This window comes from Diadema setosum, chromosome 20 (genome assembly GCF_964275005.1).
Source record: "Diadema setosum chromosome 20, eeDiaSeto1, whole genome shotgun sequence".
Taxonomy (NCBI): Eukaryota; Metazoa; Echinodermata; class Echinoidea; order Diadematoida; family Diadematidae; genus Diadema; species Diadema setosum.
Genome location: NC_092704.1, coordinates 3,193,774 through 3,217,887, shown reverse-complemented (window position 1 = coordinate 3,217,887; position 24,114 = coordinate 3,193,774). Strand labels below are relative to the sequence as shown.

General features: G+C 38.3%; 1 protein-coding gene across 1 annotated transcript; it reads left to right on the top strand.

The window, feature by feature from the left end:
- The first annotated feature begins 358 nt into the window (after nt 1-358).
- On the top strand, nt 359-18,181 carry LOC140244018 (inositol hexakisphosphate kinase 3-like). The gene is made up of 6 exons (XM_072323670.1): nt 359-404; nt 6,964-7,107; nt 11,664-11,919; nt 12,356-12,555; nt 16,788-16,963; nt 17,720-18,181. The coding sequence occupies exons 1-6, from the start codon at nt 359-361 to the stop codon at nt 18,179-18,181; spliced, it is 1,284 nt and encodes a 427-aa protein (XP_072179771.1).
- Nucleotides 18,182-24,114: the final 5,933 nt, after the last annotated feature.

Here is a 24,114-nt window from a genome sequence, read left to right as displayed (position 1 = left end):
AATAGAGTATCAATGCTATATGCCCAGACAGTGTTCATTGAACTGCGTGTACCGGGAAAATATGACAAGGACGACACACTCGTACAGACATTCAGTTACCCACACACATATTATAAGACGCGAGACAATACCGAGAAGAGAGAAGACAATAACAATACAAGTCTACGAAGAACAAAAGACAGTAAAGGAAGAGGAAAGAAGAGAGAAGAGAGGTTTGCATACAGAACACGTCAATACTCTATACAAGTAGCCACTATTTATTAATGGCCTGATGTGTCATAATATAAAATTTCATTTAAACATGCAGGTTTCATGAGTTATGTTTGAGAATATCGGATATCATCAAATAGAGTTTGTGATGTATAGTCGAAATGCGAGTTGCGCTGGAGATGTGGGAGTGAAGAGTAAATGAATTGAAGATGTCAAAAATTTTTGTTGGGTATTTGTATCCATTTTTAATAAATCATAATGTTATAATCACCCATTAATTAAACATCTATAGGGCTACTTATTTTCACGTGTTATGTTATCTACACATATTTCAATTGAATCCAAAAGAGTATCGGCATAATCACTACACCGGGTGCAGTGGCGGATCCAGAGAGTGGCGCACCGGGCGCGCGCCCCTACTTTTTTTTTTTTTTGTAAAAAAAATGAAATAAAATAAAAAGAAAAAAATGGGGGGGGGGGGGCAGATACCCATTCCTGGTGCATCCCTTTTACAGAATTCCTGGATCCACCCCTGGGGTGGTTGGCTATAAATTATATACCTAAAACAGTATTCTTTTATGTTTTGTATTATTTCAATGAACAGTGATTAGAATTATTATTCATTGAAAAAAATATCGCTACACTCTAAATTCCTTACAGATTGAAATAGACTGTAGTCAGGGACCAATCCAAAAGTTGGATTGAAGTTTTCAATCTATTGAGAGTTAGAATTCAATCTCATTCGATTGAAACTTTCAATCCAATTTTGGATTGGTCCCTGACTATTAGATTGACTTTCAATCTACGGAATTTAGAGAGTACTTTCTGTAAATCTGCTCTTAATTTGAAATCATACTGAGAATAAACATAAAGTGCAACACCGCCGCCCCCCCCCCCCCTTCCCGTGACGACGATCTAAACGCAGACACTGGTGGGGAATGAATTTGCGTTATGCCAAATTTCTGTAATTCCTGAAATTGAAAAACGATTTGATTTTTTTTTTTAAGGATGAGAGCAATAACTCTACAGAATTAAAACTTTTATTCAAACTTCGCGCATTAGAATTGAACTAAAAGAATTCACACAAGTTTTATTTGCAGTGTTTGAAATATCTGAATCATAGGTCTACTGCCCTTTTGATTTTAATAGGCTGCGATCTTTTGATCTCTTAGGCTCTTGATCTTTTTATCTAGGCTCTCCCACATTGGTTCCTTATACTTACTTATCGTTTGTGTGCAAATTATATTATAGTTTAATAGTTTAATAGTTTAATAGTTTTATCAGTTTTATAGTTTAATAGTTTTATGAGGCTATATAAATCAGCATGTTATCAAACGGTATGTTTTTATTTACTATTGTAGGTAAAAAAAAAGACAAAATAATTAATGGATAATCATTGTAGCTAACTCAATTATGTTTTCTATTTGTTCCTGTGAACACAACGGTGGAAATAGATTCAAGTCACCAACCAAAATTAGAAGAACACAACAAAAAAAAAAAAAAAAAAAAAAAAAAAAAGGAGAAGAAGAAGAAGATGTGGAAAAAAAAAAAAAAAACAACCTTCGCGTAGGTCTATTCCGGGCTTTCCCTGTGGTGCAACCTTTACGAGGACACAAAAGATGTGAAAAAAGGGAAAGTTTAAATCATCTGGATCTCCTGAAGGTATTAACTGCTCATTTCTCATTTGTCAATTTGCTATGTTCATTGACTTGTTCTATTGAACTCTTATTATCATAATTCGCTAATCATCTGAAGCTAGGTAGGTATTAAAATGTTTGTGTGTTGTAGTCATAACCGGCGCACTACGTGTATGGAAGAAAGATTAAATGCCTGTCACAGCGCATATTGATTGCGACAAGTGTCGGATTCATTTTGATTAGTATTCGTCATTGGTTTGATGCATTGATCGACTTGCAACTGGTAGAAACCTTGGAAATGTCGTAGATGAGTGGGGTGCAAAATATAAGCGGAGTACCACGAGTGCGATGGTGCTTCGGACTGGGTGTGCGATGTTCTTGCAGTAGGCACTGCAGAGAGTGTGTGTAGTGTGTACTCGAGCATAGCATCACCAAAAATATACACGTATCATACTGCTAGTTATATCGGCACATGATACGGCCGTTTTGTGTATGTGGTGCCATGCCAGCACGTATTTCCGTAATACAGTATCTATGCGGTAAGTGTCTTGCTCAGATTTTTACCTTGTCAATTGCTTGTTGTGTCACTAAGTCAGTGTGCCCTTTGCGATAGGGGTGGCAGTGATTTTGGAGAATGATATCGCTGATCCAGGACTGTATGTTACGTTTGAAATCACCTGCATTTCTAGCGTGTCTTCGAATCCCTGCCTAATTACACCAGTTTCATGTGATGTATGTGGACAACTGCAGTAGAGTACGTCAGACATTTGCCGTGTTGCAGCCGTTGGATCCGCCCGCTACTTCGGCGACGGTGCAGTGATGCGGAGTGTAGGGCTTCCAGTGCAGTGTGTGAAAATGTGCGACCTTCTTTAGACTTCGCGATCCCTGCACGTTTTCACCCAGTTCTGCATTTCTGTCTCCGTAAATGCACAATCAGTTTGCATAAATCCACGCAAAACTGTTTAGGTGTCCTAGGTAGGTAATCCAGTTTCATACATTTTGCATGCAAAATGCAAATATGCAAACGTACGATAGGGAGGCCTACCGATACCTACACTAAACTACAGGCTACAGAACTTCAATACAATTGCCTAGAATAAGATCTTGAGTAACCATTGGTAACTGTTTTAGTACTACTGTTTACATATCACCGTTGAATCAGTGCAATGCTAAACTTGCAGGTTAGAGTTAAAGTTTTAAAGGTTAAAGTTTTAAAGGAGAATGAAACTCAAATAGGTCTGTTGGTTGAGTAAATGTAACTGTAGAATTGTAGAACACATTCTGTTAAATTTTGGAAAATCTGGCAATCCACCCTGCTCTTTCATCATGCTAAAAAAAAAGAAAAAAAAATGATAAAATAAATTTACCATAGATTCTCATGTTGATTTCCTTTAGATTTATTTATATTTCATACCGTTGTCCAATTCTCACATTGCAGGTAGCCAGCAATGGCAGTACCAAAACTTTGAAAAAACTCTATCATGATTGGATAGTCCAATTTTCCCTAAACTTCATGGACTTGTCTAGAGTACCTGGTACCTAGTAGAATCTGCATTTACTGAATCCACATTCCAGTTTCATTCTCCTTTAATGTAACAAACAGAATTACAGCTACCTTCAATCACTGGCGTAGCCAGGGGGGGGGGCGATGGGGGCGGTCGCCCCCCCCCCCCCCCCTAAGATTTGGACCGGGGATTTGGGAGGCGGAAAAAAAAAATGCGTGTATACTGTATGCATGCACATGAAGCGGGTCTCCTTTGCAAGCTTTCATCAAATAAGATATTTTTTTGAATATTTCACTCAGAGTGTACACCAGATCGTTGAATTTCAATTCAAAATATGCAAAATCTCTCGTGCTTGGGAGGGGGTATCCCCCTCCCAAACCCTCCCCCTCTGTGCCTCTTTCCCTAGCTTAGTACACTTTTTAGATTTACAACAAAAAAAAAATATGAATAATTCTGAGTGCACAAGACTTATCACTTATATTCCGAAAACTCAAGGTTCCCTCATGTATAAGGGGAATTTCCCCTTTTAATCGACCCTTTCCTCCCTCAGCCCCCCCCCCCATCAGTTTTTTTTTTTTTTTTTTTTTTGTGATTTCCCAAATGTTGATTCCATCAAATATGCGTATACGAGACATCTCAATTTCAACCTTAAAAAGGCAAAAGCTCCATCGGAAGGGAAGGGTGGGAATAACACTCGCCCACGCTTTCTCCCTGCTCGCCCGCCCCTCCCCCCCCCCCCCTCCTTCCGACCATGCATAGAAGTAGACTGTGGCTATACCCAGATCGCTTTATTTCAATTCTAAAAACGTAAAAGCTCCGCGAGCGGGAGGGGTAATCCCCCTTCCCCTAAGCTCTACCTCACTAGACTTTATACATACACACAGATGGTGCACATTCGGAATAAGAGCTAAATTCTGTGATTTTAACACTTCGATGAAAAAGTATTGCACCAAAAATTTGCACCAGATCGCTGAATTTCAGGTCTGAAAACGCAAAATCATCTTCGTGTGAGAGGGGATATGCCCCTATCTACACCCTCGTGTGCATGCTTTTTCTGTTTGAACTGCAGACAGCGTTCATGATATTCAGTGTAAGAATTAATACAAGAAGATTGTTTTAATGATATACCATTTTATAGGCAAATTGTTCAATAATAATCTACACTAAAATATACTGCAACCTTAAACAAGTGGGACTGTTTAAACTCGTTAAAACACGCAAAACATGCATCAAATTGCACCATTTGCAACATCAAAATGCAAAAGTTCTCACCCTGGGAGGGGGGACACCCCCCTCCCACACCCTCCCCTCCCCCTTCGCTCGCTCCGCTCGCTCGGGTTCAGTCGCGTTCATGATATTCAGTGAAAAGAATCAATATAAGTGTGTTTAGATTATACCATTTTATAGGCAAATTGTTCAATAGTAATCTACATCAAAATATACTGCTACCTTAAACAAGTGGGACTGTTTCACGTCGATAAAACGAGCAAAAACATGCATCAAATTGCACCATTTGCAACATAAAAATGCAAAAAGTTCTTACCGTGGGAGGGGGGACACCCCCCTCCCACACCCTCCCCTCCCCCCTCGCTCGCTCCGCTCGCTCGGGTTCAGTCGCGTTCATGATATTCAGTGAAAAGAATCAATATAAGTGTGTTTAGATTATACCATTTTATAGGCAAATTGTTCAATTGTAATCTACATCAAAATATACTGCTACCTTAAACAAGTGGGACTGTTTCACGTCGATAAAACGAGCAAAAACATGCATCAAATTGCACCATTTGCAACATAAAAATGCAAAAAGTTCTTACCGTGGGAGGGGGAACACCCCCTTCCCACACCCTCCCCTCCCCCCTCGCTCGCTCCGCTCGCTCGGGTTCAGTCGCGTTCATGATATTCAGTGAAAAGAATCAATATAAGTGTGTTTAGATTATACCATTTTATAGGCAAATTGCTCAATAGTAATCTACATCAAAATATACTGCTACCTTAAACAAGTGGGACTGTTTCACGTCGATAAAACGAGCAAAAACATGCATCAAATTGCACCATTTGCAACATAAAAATGCAAAAAGTTCTTACCGTGGGAGGGGGAACACCCCCCTCCCACACCCTCCCCTCCCCCCTCGCTCGCTCCGCTCGCTCGGGTTCAGTCGCGTTCATGATATTCAGTGAAAAGAATTAATACAAGAAGTGTATATAAATTATACCATTTTATAGGCAAATTGTTCAATAATAATCTACACTAAAATATACTGCTACCTTAAACAAGTGGGACTGTTTCACGTCGATAAAACGCGCAAAAACATGCATCAAATTGCACCATTTACAACATCAAAATGCAAAAAGTTCCTACCGTGGGAGGGGGGACACCCCCCTCCCACACCATCCCCCCCTCGATCGCTCCGCTCGCTCGGGCTCGGTCGCTTCGCTCCCTCGCAGACTCAGTGACCGCCCCCCCTAAGATCAAATCCTGGCTACGCCGTTGCCTTCAATACCATGCGCTGCTGTGCTGTGCACGCTGTGATGCCTTATCAAAGAACAGCTACAGTAGTCCTATACTAACTCCAGCCTTACATACCACACTGCACTGGCACTGATCCGATGGTCCCTGACCAGTAAAAATTCATGTCGGACCAGTAACTTTTTCGAGAATTGACTAGTAAAAAAAAACGGAAAACTGGGGGGTACCTACCAGTCCGACAAACAGGTACCGAGGTAGGACCAGTAGCAAAAAATGGGTTAGTGTGCAGCCCTGCTAATTAACTCAAAAGCAATATTAAGCATTTTTGTTAAAACATGTAGAGTATAGTATCTGAGACACACATATTTCATACTTGTTCCAATACATTTTTTTTCTCAAATATTTCATTTAATTGATTGATTGTTTGTTTGTTTTTCAAAATGTCCTACCACAGGTTCTAAAAAGGCATGAACAAGACTTGGCGTGGATCACACAGCACCTTAGCAGGATGAAGTGTTGTTTCTCCACACGGACTTGAAGCTTAATAAAGTTCATAGACACTTCACTCTTATTCCAGTTTACATAATAGACAAACAAAAGTCACAAATTTAGGAAATGTTGAAGTTAGGATGTCTTCTCATGAGAGTCTCACACTCAAAATTCTAGGAAAGAAGCAGCTGCCTGTCACCAGGAGCATCGGTAGAAAAAGGGCTTTTTTTTTTTTTTGCTGTAAAGTTTTCGGTCTTTACTTGCTGAGTCAGAATGAGTTAAGTATGTTAATATATTGATGAGAAGTTGGACGTAATGACCAAGAAAGTCACCTCTTTAACTACAAAGTGTAGACGTTCTGAACTTAAGAAGAAGAAGAAAGAACATACACTCATGATATGACTCATGGGAACATAAGCCATATATTTACAACAAAGGGGACTTATATCTAGTTGGCAATAGCTCACTCAGGAATTAAACTGTATTTTTAGAAAGAGTTTATTACGTCTTTGAGAGGCCGGATCTTCATGGGTCTGAGTCGTAAATACGGAGGAAGGGACACGGAAGTAGAGGGGGAAGGAAAGGCGATATCCGAGGAGTGCCAATCCTAGGTGGAGAGTGATGACAACGTTGCCATGCAAAGGGCTCCCTCTAGTGCCCTTCATTCACCAGGTCGGAGGTCATCATGGAATCCTCCTGTACGACAAGGATACCATCTGCAAACCGCTCTTTCAGCGAGAAGTGGAAAATTACTGCCATCTCTCTCCGGTCCTGGGCAAATACATCCCAAAGTTCAAAGGTGAGTCAACCTACAAGACGCCAACAGATTTTTTTTTTTTTTTTTTTTTTTTTTTGTCGTGATGTATAGTTTGCTGTGACAAGAAAATGATACAAAGACCACATTTAGCACCTGGCATAAAGACACAAGCATTTAACCCTGAAGGGATGTTCATAATTGGTTTTGCTGTAACATGCATAAAATATCCAATAAATACCTGCCTGATTATACTCGGGACTGCAGTAGTCTTCAAATGGTTAAAAAGAGAACTTACAATATCATTCATCATAGTAGCTGGATCTTAATCGTTAAAAACAACAATTACACAAAAAAAAGTCAAGTGTTTAGTAGGTCTACAAGTACAAGTACCACTTCAGTGGTCTCCTCAATTGCTCTGGATAAGAGCATGATGTGTGTAATTCATTGTGCACTCATTAGAAGTTTAGTGTTGATATGGTTATGTCTGGATTTTGATTAAAGCCAGTGAACTTTACAAGCTAATGCACAGATTTGATATCCTAATGGTACTTTATTCTTCTGCATTTAAAAACCTTGTTCTCTCATCTGCTAGTTCAGATTTGTTATCATTCATAAATATCAATTAATGGAAAGAAGAGCCAAAATGGGTCAAGACAAGTGAGCAGATAGTCATTTGTTTGCATTGTTTGGATTTGTGAGCATTGTTTGGATTTAGAAGAGAGTGGATGATATAAATTTGAAGTTACAAAAACAGAGCAGTAGGTGATCTGAAAACAGATCACTTTTTGACAGATATTTTTGGGAGAAGGAGCAGCTATTGTAGGATTGGAATTTGAAGGTTAGTGTCATGATGATCATGGTGTCTAGCCATTATTTAACTAAACAGCTGAAAGCGTTTTAATCTGACTACAATGCTTACAAGACCTGTGGAATGATACTAGTAGTGTATAGCATTTCGAGCAGTACGTGGTGGACAAATATTTTGGAAACTTAAAAGGACTCATTATTTTCATCATTGTCGTGATGATTATTGTCGTGATTATTGTTATTAGCAATAATGTTTTAATCATTGTTATTAGTATAATATAATTTTATCGTCATCATTAATATTATTATAATCATTACCCATATTATCATAATTCATCATTATTGTAATCATCATTATCATCAGAAGCAACAGATATTATGTTGTACATGTATGCATATAATTTTGGCAATTTGTGGTGATGTACAGTACTGTTTCTGTAATAGTTGAGTGTGTACATACAGTATGTAATACTTTGTAAATATTAATGCATTACCTATTTCAGACATGTGAGCTGTGATTCTATGAAATTGTATTCCCCTTGTTTTCAGCGCCCGCAGGGAGAAGAGGGATAGAATTCTTATTATCCTTTTTTTTAATGAATGCATTGTATGGGATTTCACATGTGTACATGGGAATGTAGCATCCACGTCACTTGAGCAAAGTTTTGTGACAGAGGGCAAAATTCCTTATATGTCAACGTGTAAAAATAGAAGACGGTTGCTGCAACTGTGTGAATTGGCTGTTAAGCGCACCACATTGCTTAGCCGTGCACTTGTGTATACATGGTATGGATGTAGTGCAGTGGTGTGGAGCTCTAGGTGCCGCCAAGTGGCAATATGTTTTAAAAAGTTGTTAAAAGTTTACATTAACTAATAATTTATGTTACAGCTCCAGATGCCTGAAATGAGTAAAAATTATTATATGTGACCGTGCATCACAAAACCAACAAAAAGTTGCACCCCTTGATTTTATGTGAAAACTCAAAAAAGGTGAAATGGATTAACCAAGTCAGTTTTGAGTTTTTCTCATTCTCTGAAAGAGCTACGTGTATTCTTCTTGAACATTATTCATAAGTTTCGGATCATAAAATGAATGGGAAAGTAGGTTAACAGCAGTTTTTTTACAACAATTTTTTTTTTTTGAAAATTGTTGTGATTAAGCGTGTCTTTGAGGCCCCTTTTCATTTCTTGAAAATCCTTTGTACACTCTTCACTTTCAACCCTAATAACTTTTGAAAGGATAATGGTACTGCTTAGAACATTGGCATTAATAATGGACAAAGTGTCTTGATAGAGCATGCTCAATTTCAGCTTAAATCTGATAATCCCTTTGTTGTTGTTTCTAGGGTGGTTTACATCCTGGTTTTTTTTTTCCCCCATTCATTGCACCTGCGCAGCTAGCATGGCTTGGTGAAGATTGAGTACCGGTGCTTGAATACACCTTATACTTCAGAGCCTCTTTTCTCAGTTCACATTTTTCCACAGTATGTGCTTTCTTTCCAGGATTTAGATAGATTAGGAGAGTCCATGTGAATTGATTTATATACATGTATCATTTTAAAGCTTCAAGTCTGCTCTTTCAGAATCTGCCCAAACCGTTAACTAAAAATTCATGTATGGCAACCTTTTGTTGGTTTTGTGGTGCAGGGTCACATATGGACTTGCTACTTTGGGGGATATACATTAATTGCCCTCACTTAGAATTTTATTGCCCTCATCTTTGACTAGGGCAATACAATTCTAGTTCAGGCAATAAATGTTGTATCCCCTCAAGGCCAGTCCATAATATATCAATATTTCATTTTTTATGATACTGTAAAAGTGGATATTTTCGCGCGACTAATTTTTTGCGCTCGGCCTGGCAAGAAGAGTTTTGCATGTTTTTAATTCTGCGGAATCAAGACATCAAATACTAGAGCATACGGGCAGCAGAAATATTAGCATGCTTTTATTTTCGCAATAGTTTCTGGTTGCGCGAAATGCACGAAAATTTCCACTTTTACAGTACTGTGGCACAGCAGTCTCTCATGTATTTTGTATGTGCTTTCTGTTTCCCACTTACACGTGTATTCCATTTCCACCGGACAGTCTACAGGAAGGCATTATCCATCATCTTTGACATTATATAGGGGAAAAAATATCATTGGCCCTTTTTTGTGTGGGTTTGTTTGTTTGTTTGTGTTTTTGCTACATAGAACACATGCTGGACTCGTTTCTACCCCAATTGCCACAAAATGCTTGGAAAGTAATTGTCCATGAAAAGAGATTGCCTAATTTCATTTAATCTTTTTAGTCCCTATTGTGGCACCATGGCCTTCCTGTTAGACCTAAGTCCATTATCACACCCGAGTGGGCTCGCTAATCTCCATGTATAGGTCCAACTGGATTGATTATCGAAGGCTGGTGAAAAAGCTTGACAGGATTAGCCAGAACCCAGTCACAAAAAAGGGTTAATGATAATTATGATTTTTTAGTAATGGTTTGGTTTTTGTGTAATACATTGACACGAGGGGAGGAACTCACCATAAGTGTTCCATGACATTTGCTCTTAATATGGCTGTTGCTTCCATGAAATATCAGCCAAACATACAATTGTAAATTCTTCCCCAAGCTTAACCTTAATCCTAATCTTCACACAGAGATGCTAACTGGTTTTTTTTTCAGAATTTTGTACTTTTTTTCTTTCAAAATACACTGTAGATTTCATGGAAAATATCATTTCCCCAATATCATTACTGCACCTGCCTAATGCAGAAAAGGTAAAAATACTGTTTTTCCACCCAAAATATGCCCTTTCAGTCCTCGGATTACTGCACTGCTGTTAATGAGGTTGGCATCCTTGCGGTCACATTGACCAAACTAAACCTAAAACCCCATGACAACTCTGACCCTAAACCTAAGTCCTTGAGGAAAATGAGACCGGAGCAATAGACCAGTTAGTAATTCCACTTTGCGCATGAGCAGAAAAAGGTCATTTGTACCAACAGGCATTTTGGTTTGTAAATTCACTGAGATAAGCATCTGTGATGCGATGATTATTCATGTGATCCTTCTCTGCATTGTGCCTGCCAGCACATCCACCTGACAGCAAGAATGGTATTTCACAATATAAAAGGAAATAGGCTGTTATTGCATTCAATTCAAAACAATGAAATGGATGCCTGCTGCTAAATTGTCAACTGATGGAGTATTCTGATCACCTGATCTACAGTAAACGCGAGTTCATTCTTTGTTTGCACATGAATTCCATAAATTGTTACGTCGGGCAAGCTTATGCATTATGCCGCTTTGAAAACGGGTGAAGTGCCTAACCAACTGAGAAAAAAGAAAGGTCAATTGTACCAATGTGTACATGAGCTAATTACGAACTGGTGTGTCACCCACCATATGACCTGGATAGTTCCAATATACAGTACTATTCTGCACTCAACTTAGGTATAGGGTCAGCATTGAGATAGGGTTTTAAATTTAGTTTGATGTGACACTGGGGGCGCTGTGGCATAGTTGATAAGACTCCCGACTCCTGTTCGAAGGACCCAAGTTCATATCCGGCACAGCGCTTACATCCTTGGACAAGATGTTTTACCCGCCATGTCCCTCTCGACCTGCATGTATTTAAATGGGTACCTGGCATTATTAGAGTAATAACAATGGCAGGACCCTCTGGTAGAGCAGTGGCAACACTGAAGAGGCTAACCTGGGTAAAGGAGACCTTTTTTTTATTATTATTATTATTATGTATTATTATTATTATTATTATTTATTCTCTGGTTGACATGTCTTCCTTATAGGGGTCATTGATGTCATGATCGAAAAGGACAATGAAGGTCATGTGACATATCAGGCTGTCAGTGAGCCCTCATGTGGTGGAGATGAGAGAGGTGGAATGCCGGCAAGTGCAATTCAGTTGGAACCAACATCGGCATTGGAGTGCCCACGGAAGCAGCAAGATTCTGTGCAGAGTAACGGCAGGCCTGAGGACCCAAGCTGCCACGATGGTTGTGAAATGAAGACAAATAAGTCCAGTACTAGTCCAACCTGTCGACGGTGAGCATCAACTTTCTGATGTTATATCATCTTGCCTCGAGCCTAATTCCATTGTATTCTGCATTCCTTTTCATTTCAATGCTGTCCATGCATATGAAGAATAATAAAATCAAACTTATTAACTACAGTTTGCACACATTGTTTTTGTTGTTTACTTTTAAAAACCCAAACTGCACCTCTTCTTTAGAAAATTTTGAATGTGGTTTTCAGTTCATCCCATAATTTGTATAAAGATCTTGAGTGTGTAGTGGCTGAGCACAATTGAGACAAAGGTACATGTAGGACTACAGTTTCCTGAAGAATAAGCATGGATGATGCATTATATATCTGAGTATTTTTATGCAAACAGACAATTATCTCACTTCTGATGCACTGTATGATTGACACCTATTTCTTTCTGTTTATGACGATCTTGGAATGTTGTCACCTTGACTAGGATCCATTCCCTGCCAGAACTGTCCAGTCTGAGGGGCAGTCATCAGGAAAACCTGTCCTCCCGTGACCTCTTTGAGGACGAGACAGATTTCAGCGTCCGTCCCCAGGGTCAGAGTCTCAACCCTTGGAGTCTCCACTGCCATGAGAGACAGTACCTGAGGCACACCCTAGGGGACAACAAACCATCCAAAATACACTCCAGTGAGTTTCAATACCGAAAACCCCCAAATTTTTGCATGTATTTTAATTTTGCAAATTACGTGAGCATTTTAATGTCGTGAATTTAGCGAGAGCCAAGATTTGTGAAATTGAAATTCATGCAAAAGTTCTTGTCTACACTATTCAATGCATTATAATGCCAGTGGCAATTCATTAAAATTTCATGCTCCGAAAAAGGCCATTGGCTTCGATTCGCGAAAATTTCATGCCGCAAATATTTCTTGCTTTACGGTTCTGATCTTACTGTCTCCCCTATAGCTTTAACCAAAGAGATTGCATATCTATATACAAAATGTAAGAACTAGTGTACTCACCATTCAGTGCATACAAATAAAAATGGGGCCATTTGAAGAGTGGCATGCAGACATTTATGAAAGGTGTCAACCCACAAAACGGGGAACCCGGAAGTGCCCATAGGGCACAGCTTTCAAGCTGGGGTCGGTTTAGCAAAATCATTCAAGTTTATAGGAAAATTAATATAATTATGTCTGCAGGCCACGAGATTTCATTACAGAGATGTATTCACATTGTGTTCACTGTGGTTTGAAAAACAAAAAAAAAAAAGAGAAAAAGCACAGGCACTTGCTCTAATACAGTACGTATGTAAAATATGAACTTTTAAGGGAAATTCGACCCTGATATGTGTTTTCAAACAAAGCAATATGATATCACCTGATAGAATATCCCTCTAATGTGAAACCACAACTTGCCAATCAATCAAATTCATACTTTTGATTCTGCCACTGCTCCCAAAAGTATCACACTTTAAACATTTTACTCCTGGTAACTTCCTATTTGCAACTGGTAACTTTCCTTTTGGAAAAGTCTGTTGCTCTAGCTCAGAAAAAAAAAAAAAAATCCTACAACAGTTCTATACAACACTATGACAATTTCAATCTCCCCCAAGTGATGATGTAATATTCTGCCCTGTTTCCTTTTCATACAATATCGCATGCACAAATACTGATACACATTCTTCTGCATGCGTGCATGTTCTTGTCTGTATTTGTATTCTTCTCGTGATGATAAAGTAGTAAAGATAAGGAATAGTTTGAAGTTCATGGTACCTTCCTTCTGTTTTCTGTGTTGTGTAGGGACTATAACTGAATGGAGGAAGTGATGTGTAGATAAATGTCACTTTAGTGTTGTTAGACCAACAGATGTTAATAATGTGATAAAAATGTACATATTGAAGTAAATATGAATTAGTATTCAAGTTGACATGTATGACATTTTATAAAATAGCTAGGATTAAAGTAGAAATACAGTTTTTTTATGAAATAGGATTAAGGTAGAAATACTTGTGGGTACAGAATACCAATAATGCCTGTTACAGAGATATCGTACACACACACACTCACACACACACACACCTTCCCAGAGGCTTTATGCAGGGCTCAACACCCAACGGTGGCCCGGTGGCCCAGGGCCACCAAAAACGCACATCGGGCCACCAAAAAATTCAGAAATGAAGATTTTGGTGGCCCGATTGGCCCCCCCCCCCCCCCAAAAAAAAAAAAAAAAAAAAAGTAGAATGTTTGCCTTTACCATGTTTACTTTCGGAAATAACAGCGGTAACAATCGGCTCCGTAAGGTGCTAAAATAAATTTCAGATGTTTGTTTTTAATTTTGGAAATGAATTTAGACATGGGTACCTGTATCACTTCAGTAATGCTTAATTTTTTTTTTTCTATGTTTAATAGGACCGATTTAGTTTTATGTTTTTCTTGATTTCTTTTCGGGCCACCAAAAAATAAAAATCAACGATTTTGGTTGCCCGATTGGGCCACCAAAAATAAAAGTTAGTGTGGAGCCCTGCTTTATGACAGCATGAAATGACTGCATCATACGCATGAATTATATGGACAGCTAAATTGTGTGATTCAGTCATAAATGCTATTTGTGTCACTTTGTTTATTATCAGGCAGGAAAACATATGTAGATGGTGGAAAGAATCACAAAACAAAGGAGCAATGTTTGAAAGTAATGGATTTCACATAAACTTAGCAGGAAATGTGCATCTTTACAAGTGAATCAAACCCATTGGAGAAACTAACTGTAATTCTCTCAGTTGGCTGAATAGTTATTGATGCTACTTTTTTTCCTTCAAATTACCAAGTAGAAAAAAAAAATAGAGGTAACAAGGTTTCATGAATATTCTGGCTCTTTATAATCATTGATTAAATAAGTTAACATTTAAGAAGCACAAGTGTAACGAGTACAGTGTAGTAACATAGTTCTGCCATACATTTACACAAGCTTTGTGTCTTTTTAACTCTTTACTAACAGCAGTAGGTCATTCAGGTGGCCACACTCTCATGCCCATGTACAAATTTTATTAGTATATTATACTTCTTTGGCTCTGATTTTGGGATTTTAGTTAGCAGCGTGGCTATCACTACTAAGGTACAATATTAGTTCTGTTTTGCATACCAGGATATGAATGTGTAGGACTGTATTTGCATGATGGGGTTGAACATTGTTTTGTACATCAGTTCTCTGTACTGAAGTATCAAAACAGACCTACCAAGTCTTCCAGATTCTTTACAAAGCTCCTGGGAAAAAATAAAAAATAAAAAATTATACCCTGACAAGACAGGAGGAGAGAAGTCTCCTGGACTTTTGAAGTATTGATTGGGCCGAATGCATAAAAACTAGCAATTGCTAGTAAGCAGTTGCTTCAAGCACAAGCAGAAGCTCGTCTAGCAAAATGTCTAGCTCAAGCAATTGCTTAAATCCCTATGCATAACCTTTTGCTTGTGTTTATACCTTTTGCTTGTCCCGCAACGTCACGCCTGTGCGAACACAAGAACAAAGGTGGGTGTGGCAGCATGTATTTGAAAGGGTGTGTGTGTGTACAAAAACATTTCCTGACATAGCAAAAGAGCTATGAAATGACACTCATAATAAATGCACACACACAGACACACACACGTCTTTACACACACACATACTAATTCCCATCACTGCTTATAGTAGCCCGGATCTGCCAGGTAGCATGTGGAGAGAGGTCTCCGTGCTCTCCACAGATGTCAGACATCCAACCTGTTTCTTACCACAATTTGCATGCCAACCACTGGAAATTCCCATTGTTGAAACAAAAAAATTTCTTGCACTACTTAGGAGTAATTTCTTGTAGATTTATACTACTCCTGCACAAGTTTGGTTTCTCTGTTATGAATATGAAAATGATACTTAAAAGGGAACGTCCCAGTCAAGCAAAAGCTCAAGCTCGTTTCTTGCTAGCAAGAACAAGCAAAAGGTATGTTTTACGCATACACTTTTATGCAAGTGCTTGGTCTCTAAGCAATTGCTTGCAGGCAGCAAGCAATTGCTTGTGCTTGCAAGCAAAGGCTTTTGCTCGCAAGCAATTGCTTGTTTTAATGCATACAGATTCAAGCAGCGTCAAGTAAGAGGCTAACACAAATAATTGCTAGCTTTCATTCATCCGGCCCAATATATGTGACAGTGCACTACAAAACCAACAAAAAGTCGCACGCACTGATTTTTTGTTAGGACTGAAAATAGGTGAAATGAGTAAACCCTGCCAATCTTGAGTTTTTCATATTTTCTGAAAGAGCAAGTCTTCTTCTACCTTATACTGAAGTTTGGGATCATAAAATAAAAAGGAGATTGTGTTTTTAGCAATTTTTCTGGAATGCTTTTTTGGTAGAATAGTGTGATTTGGTGTTTCTCATAGAGTCCTCTTTTCATTTCTTAAAAACCCTGTCCATACTCTTCACTTTCAACTCCAATAACTTTAGAAAGAATGATGCCATTGCTTTGAAAGTAGGCATTGATCATCTACAGAATGTGTTGATAAAGCGTGCCCAATTTCAGCTTAATCTGATAATCCCTTCATTATTGTTGCTCTGGTGGTTAACATCCTGTTATTTGTTCCATTCATCGCACAGCTAGCAAGGCTTGATAAAGATTGATCGCTTGAATAGACGATGTACTTCGGAACCCCTTTTCTTACTTCACATTTTTCAGAGTGTTTGCTTTCTTTCCAATTTTAGGACAGGTTAGGAGAGACCATTTGAGTTGAGTTATACATCATTTTGAAGCTTAAAGTCTGCTCTTTCAGAATCTGCTCTTAACTAAAAATCTGTGTCTGATGACTTTCTGTTGGTTTTGTGAGGCAGGATGACAAAAGTCATATTTTGCCATCTGTTCATGTACTTTTTCTCCCACTTTAACACTACTCTCCCCAGAGTATATTTTGTTGGAGAATATATCTGCGTACTTCCACTGCCCCTCCATCCTGGACCTCAAGATTGGCACCCGTTGCTATGGCGACGACCTATCGGAGGAGAAGAAGCAACTGAACATTGCCCGCGCCACAGAGAGCACCACGAGAACTCTTGGAGTACGCTTTGGAGGCATGCAGGTATTTGTGATTTCAAGGCTTGGGTTGTTCTCATATTGTATCCACTTTATTTTCTGGTGTACAAGCCACACAACCTTTTTTCCCGATGGGAGAACAAAATGAAAGGTCAAGTCAGATGTTGTGAAAATATGTTGAATTTTTATTATATCATTCTACGCATATGACATCACAAGCTGTAGTAGTCTTCTCATCCAATGATGACAGCACTGAAACTTTACAAATTCATAACTTTTGAATGGATTGTCTGATATTTTTCAAACTTTTACTGATGTGTCCTATCAATATTGCTGCATTCTTTCAATTCACATGTATAAGAAGATGAAAAATTCAAACAATGCCAAACAGAAGAACAATACTGCAAGCCCAATGCTGAAATCTGAGGTTGCTAGTTACATTGTTGCCTTATTCACAGTTCAAAGGTGATTCGTGAAATTTTGTGAAAATACGCCACCACAAAAATTTCAGCTGGTACAAACCAGTGATGTCTGAAGTATGCAGAATTTTTTTAACTTCAGGGTTTGAAATGCTGTTTGTTCATTATCACTTCTTTTTTTTTTTTTTTTTGGGGAGGGGGGGGGGGGAGGGGTTATAAGTCCCTAGATTTTGCCTACCTCACTGGCATTACAAATTCTTCAGATGAAACATTATATATAATTATGTTCTCTCCCGTCCCAGTCATCATTTAGATATTTACCTATTTCTTCTCTGTCTCTTCATTTGTCTTTTATGACTGTTGCTACGGCATCGTGAGCGCAGGTTTACCACGCAGACAAAGGCTCCTATATGTGCTGCAACAAGAAGTACGGCAACACGCTGACGGAGGAATCCCTTCGCGAGGAAATCGGCCGGTTCATCTACCAGCGGCACAGCCACTGTGAGGAGATCCGCCGGGCGATGGTGGACCGCATCACTGAGCTCAGGGACCGAGTCTCCCAGTTGGACCACTACCGCTTCTTCGGCTGCTCCGTCCTGATGATCTACGAAGGGATGGACGCGGCGTCCAACGGGGACGGGGACGGGAGGAATGGCAGCAGGGGGCGGTCGTGGAATGAGAAGGACACACCGAATACCATGGTGAAAATTATCGACTTTGGGCACGCCTCTTCTTGGGAGTTGCAAGCATCAGAGGGGATGGACTACCAGGGCGTGGACGCCAGCTTCGTGTTTGGTCTGGACAGCCTCCTCCAGATGCTCCAGGCTAGTCCTAATAAGGAATGAAAGGGCTTTCAACTCCTAGTGAATGGCTGGATGGAAAGATAGAAAGATAGATGAATGGATAGATGGATGGATAGAAAGATGGAAAGATGCATGTAGAAAGATAGATAGATGAATAGAAATAAAGATGGAAAGATGGATGGATAGATAGAAAGATGGAAAGATAGATGGATAGAAGGATGGAAAGATAGATGATGGATGGATAATTGATAGATGGAGAGAAAGAAAGATGGATGGATAGATTGACTGATAGATGGATAGATAGAAAGATGGATATATGGATGAATGGATAAATGAATAGATCGAGATATGAAAAGATTACTGTATGAATGGCTTGGTAGATGGCAAAGCAGAACATTTGCAATACCGACCAGGGAATACCTGTTTTGTCTCATGTCCCTGAATAGCACAAGTCAGACTGCGATGAAGGGGTTATTGGAAATGAGAGGATACAGGATGCACATCGACACGATATTGCCTTTCAAACTCTCTGTCTTGACAAACTGTCTTGATGGAGTCAGATTTTAGGTACTATACACTATGATATCAACACTGTGCCTGTACAGTCTTTTTTATGAAAGATCAAGAAACGAATTACTCTAATGACTTGTAACTTTGTGCAAAGTTTGTAGATTATGCATCTTCCACAAAGATTTGTCGAAATTGAATGACTAAAAATGTAATACTTATAATGTCACAGTGACGTTTGAAGGTCAACAAATAGGTAGGGTAAAAGGGCGATCCATAGTTGAATTTTGTCTCATTTCCATAGAAATGCCCAGCATGAAAAGTCTCTAAACTCAAGGTGTACAACAGGTGCGTGTAATTTCTTTTTTGAGGGACTATCATACTTTTTTTCATCCTATCTTTAATATAAATCTTCTTTTTCCAAGATACTAGTAGGCCGAGTTCCTGAAATATTTATAAATGCAGCATTTAAAGAGAGGCTGACTTTTCCCCTTGGAAATATTAACAAATTTGCCACAACTTGAAATGTCCAACATATATTTCTTATCCTTTTTGTGCCAAACCACAAGTCCTCTTAACTCATGGACTATTTTTTTCCCTTTGTCCTGAATGTATTTGAATTCTGTTTGTATGGCTTGAAACGAGAGATAGAGAGGGAGAGAGAGGGGGTTGTTGCGGTTGCACTGTCCCCCGATAAGATACCACCCTGTTGCAGTCTTGCAATAAACATCCTGAAATTCAAGAGTGTCTTGAGACAGATGTGTAGAGGAGATAAGTCAAATAGCAAATTATCGTGTGTGTGAGACGATATACACCAGACCATTCCTGCTAAGTCATTCTAAATCCACAGAAGACTCTCTGCAATCCCCCCCCCCAAAAAAAAACAACAACAAGAAGAAGAAATGAAGATCATGTACGAGCCTCCTACTTTGGGGATTATGGTGACCTATTTAGATACATATAACATACTTGTTATCTCCTTGGTAACTCTATATAGAACTTCTCTCATTATCATGTCTGCATAATATAAACCCTGTTACACTCACACAAGGTGACTGCATTTGTGCCGGGTTAGGTGTTTGCGTGAATGAATAATGGCTGAAATCTTAACTGCTGAAAACTGCCTTGAAATACTGTCAGATGCTGAAGCTGACATGTAAGTGAGAGATTGTCGCAGAGTACTGTGCATAATATTTTCTAACAGAAAAAAATAAGTGGACGTCTTTCATTCAACAATTCTTCTTTTTAGTACGCCTTAATACTAGAATGAATGCAGATGGCAAGACTTAATGGATCATAGGTCGGTACAAATGAGTTTGTTGTGTGTATCCTGCATTTGTAGATCTTTTATTTTCACAGATATCATTGCAAAATCAAGAAACTTCTGTTCGGAAAATGTGCAAAAATTTCAACACCGCAAAAAAAAATCCACTTTTACAGTATGTGTATGGTTGAACGCCTGAGGGGGAAGTGGATATTGTTACAATGTATACATTATTTTATTCATTGACTCAGCTCTCAGTGTGAGGTTGTCGTTTCCTTGGTTTTCTCCTGCGTCACTCATGTTCTTGTCTGGAAAAATAGTTTTTAATTCCAGAGTGTAGCCTTGCTACTTCTTGGTAAAATTTTTCATGTGCCTGTCCGCTTCTCTTCTCTGAAAATGGTTCTGTATTCCTCAGAGTGTAAGCATTAGCATAGTTTGATAGCCAAACTTTGAGGTAGAATTTCTCCTCAGCCAATTCTGTTCCCAGTGTTGGATTCCAGAGTGTGGCTTTGCACTTTCATGGCCAAACTTCTTGACATTTAAACTATATGAAGAGTCTAGCTTTGTTTAAATCTGTGGTTTGTGTGTTTGTTTGTTTGCTTGCTTGCTTTAGAGTATGTTCATTACTGTTCAAGTCTTCGAGCCCACTTTGAGTTTTTCAGTTAGTGCCAATTTGCTGATCCTTTAGGTTTCATTCAGAGATAGAACCCATTAATTGCAGGATCCAGCTTTGTCATATAATCAACCTAATAGATAACTAAGATATTTTGTGGGCAGTGGGGTTAGTTGGATGACAGTACTTAATGTTAGAAAAAGACTTGTTGTTAACCTTTTTTAATGTCATTGATTTTGTACAGTGTGTGTTCAATGTTTGGGGGTTTTCTGTGGCAATTAGCACTCAAAGCAAGGAAAAGACACTGCAATGCATGAAAATTTAATCTATCATGCACAACAGTGCATGAAGATCAATAGGCAGGGACAATGAATATGAACCGATGGTAAAACAAAAAGGTTCATGTAGCATGGCACACTGCTATGTAGTTGTTGACATGTTGTGTGTGGAGTTCCAGAGGTGTGTTCATAGGAACATATGAACAGGGTTTTCCTGTTTCAAGGAATGTGAATTTCATTGTCACGCAACGCCGCTACGTAGTATCTCTGATGTATTGTTGACCTCTGTTGCCAGGATTGATTTATGCTGTTGACAAATTCTTGCAAAGTGCTATGGAAAGATGGAAATCTTTGCATGATGGATTCATTGTACTAAAATTTCCAGGTCGACAGTAAACGTTAGAACAAACCACTTTGGATATGGTATAGTGATATCATAGCTCTTAGGTATCTTGCTGGTAAAAAAAGAAAAGAAAAAGAAGATGAATGCTTAATTGTTTTTCTATCCATTTAAAGATTTTATGTAGATGGGTTGCCGAAGTTTGATGGTTTTTGAGGGTGAGCTGCTTTGCTGTTGGATATTATCCTGGAGGTAAAAGTAACTTAACCCATTGTATGCTTTGAGTACTGACTGTCACAGAAAACCCCATAGCATTGTACACACTGTACAAAGTTCCTGGTACAGAAAGAGTTAAAAATCATGTCTCATGAACAGCTTGACAAAGCGATAGGACAGCTCATCTTTGATTTAACGGCATTGTTTACCATTTGCAGATGAAACAAAAACCCGGCTTTAGTGCTTCACAATAGCTCTAAGATGTGAGTTTGGGATAGAAACAACCAGTGTAAAAAAAATTAATCACTATAATCAATGTTAAGTATTGCTAGATATACAAAATGTGAACAGTAGTTATAATAAAAATGTTTCCAGACTAAACCATCTACAGTTATGGTTTAGTGAGAAAAATAGTGATATCTCCTCATATTTTAGGCTTTACTGCAAAATTGTTATATAATAGGATGTTTTTTTTATGCGACTGACCTGCACATATGCATCAAATGTGATAGATTCTAACTCGAACATTTTTTTAAATCGCCGCTCCCAATGGTAAACAGTATCTTTAAGAGTCATCTCATCATACACTGATCAGCTTTTTGTTTTTAGGTACAGATGACAAGAACTTTTAATTTTTTATGTTTGCCAAAAGCATCACAGGCCTTGGCCCAATTTGTGTATTGTATGAAAAATAATTGTGAATACGTGCTCAAAAATCCTATTTTCGTCTACTGCACTTAATAGTAACCAATATATACATCGCACCAAAAAATTCATGATGAGTTTCATCCCCATAAAGAAACTAAAGTATAAAATCACATAAAGTATGACTTATTTTGCTTTTTTTGAGCTTTCATCAGTTTTCTACTGGTATGCCAATTCTTATGTTGATGATCAAAATGGATTATAAAAAAAAACAATATTTGTGACTCAGTTCTAAATACTGTAAAAGTGGACATTTTTTTTTTGTACTTATCCAGGTAAGATGAATTTTGCATGTTTTTTTAATGCAATCTGGATATAAGATAGTATTACATATAACAGCAAAATGTTTGCGTGCTTTCATTTTCAGGCTAGTTTTATGTCATGCGAAGAACATGAAAATTTCCACACCGCAAAAATGTCCTCTCTCTCAGTAGGCTGTTGCAAACAAAGTTGCAGACTTAGAAAATAGGTTGTTGAGATAACCCTCAGCTGATGTCGTCAGTTTTGCAATATGAGTGTAGACTCTGAACTTTTGGCCGACCGTTTGTTTGAACATTGTCGGGTGCTAAACATGCTGATTCATGGAAGTACAGAACTGGGTGTTTCGTCCACACTTTCATATATAGCATTTGGAAGGTCATATTCTCACGTGGTTGTGCATGATATCACTTTCATATTCATCATGTATCCTTGGTTTTTCACCACTCTATCAGACTAGTATCTGCTTGTTGGATTGCAAAAGGAAAAGTAGCCATGACCCAGTTTTGCTTTAGCCATTGCTGACACAGTTACAGGCTTAGAAAATAGGTTAAGATAATCCTAAAGGGATCGTATGGTTTTGATAGAGACCTAACTTCAGGTTTCTGACATTTTTGGGTGAGATAATGAGAATCCTGTTATGAAATATGAAAGAGCATGTAATTCAAGGGGAATTTAATGTTTATTTGAGGAAAATCGGTTATATAATGGCTGAGATAAATCAGAGCAATCCTAATAAAAGGTGGGACCCATCTTTTATTACGATCGCTTTGTTTTACTTTGTTATTGGATATTTTGACCATTCCAAAACCTATTTTCAACGAATAAATTTTGAATTCCTCATAGAATGGTATGCTCTGTACTATTTCATAGGTGGTTTATTGTTATTTTGCCAAAAATTTAAAGTCCAATCTTCAGCTCCACCAACACTATACCATACCTTGAAAGCTGATGTTGTCAGTGGCGAAATATTATTTGTAGTATAGACTTTGAACTTTGTGGCCTGCTATTTGCTTGATCACCATCTATTTATGTACAATACAGATCTGAGTGTATTTATTATTCAAATTGCCATATACGGCATTAATAATCGAAAGTTGTCACTTACGGTATCTCTTCGTAATTCATCATAAATTCTCTTTGTTTTCCTCACTCCATCAAGCTAATCTCGGCGCCTTGCGTAAAATGTCTAGAAAGGAAATGTGTAGAGACATTTAGAGTCAGGCCATTGCTTTTAATTGTTTGAATTTGATTTCAGGATCAATTTTCATGCGGCAGCCCATACCATTTGTAACTTAAATTACGCCCAGTTTCCAAGGCAGCGGCAAGGATGTGTGAGGTTAAGTGTTGACTGTTGCCACAGTAACTTATAATTATTTTAATTCACTAAGATTGCAGGCATCTTTAGGCATCGGGGCCTTTTGTCTACCTTGACACATGGGGAAATATGATTGGTGTGTAAATTTCTAATCATCTTGTTTGCCTTAATATTGTGATATACTGAATAATTCATTCATAGTTTCTGGTTTTTGAGCTAACTAAACTATATATTTCAAATATTATCTGTTATGAAATAGAAACATAGATATAATTATATATATTTTTAATGAAAATTGATATTATTTTATGGTGCGACACTGCCAATACAGATGTTACTTGGAGTGGTAATCCAAGGTTGAGGGGTCTATTTTATTGTGTGAGTAAGATGGTTTCTGGTTTAGGGACTTGTGGTTTGAACTGTAACTTTTTTTGTCTTTTTTTTTTTTTGAGGGGGGGATATATAGCCATACATAT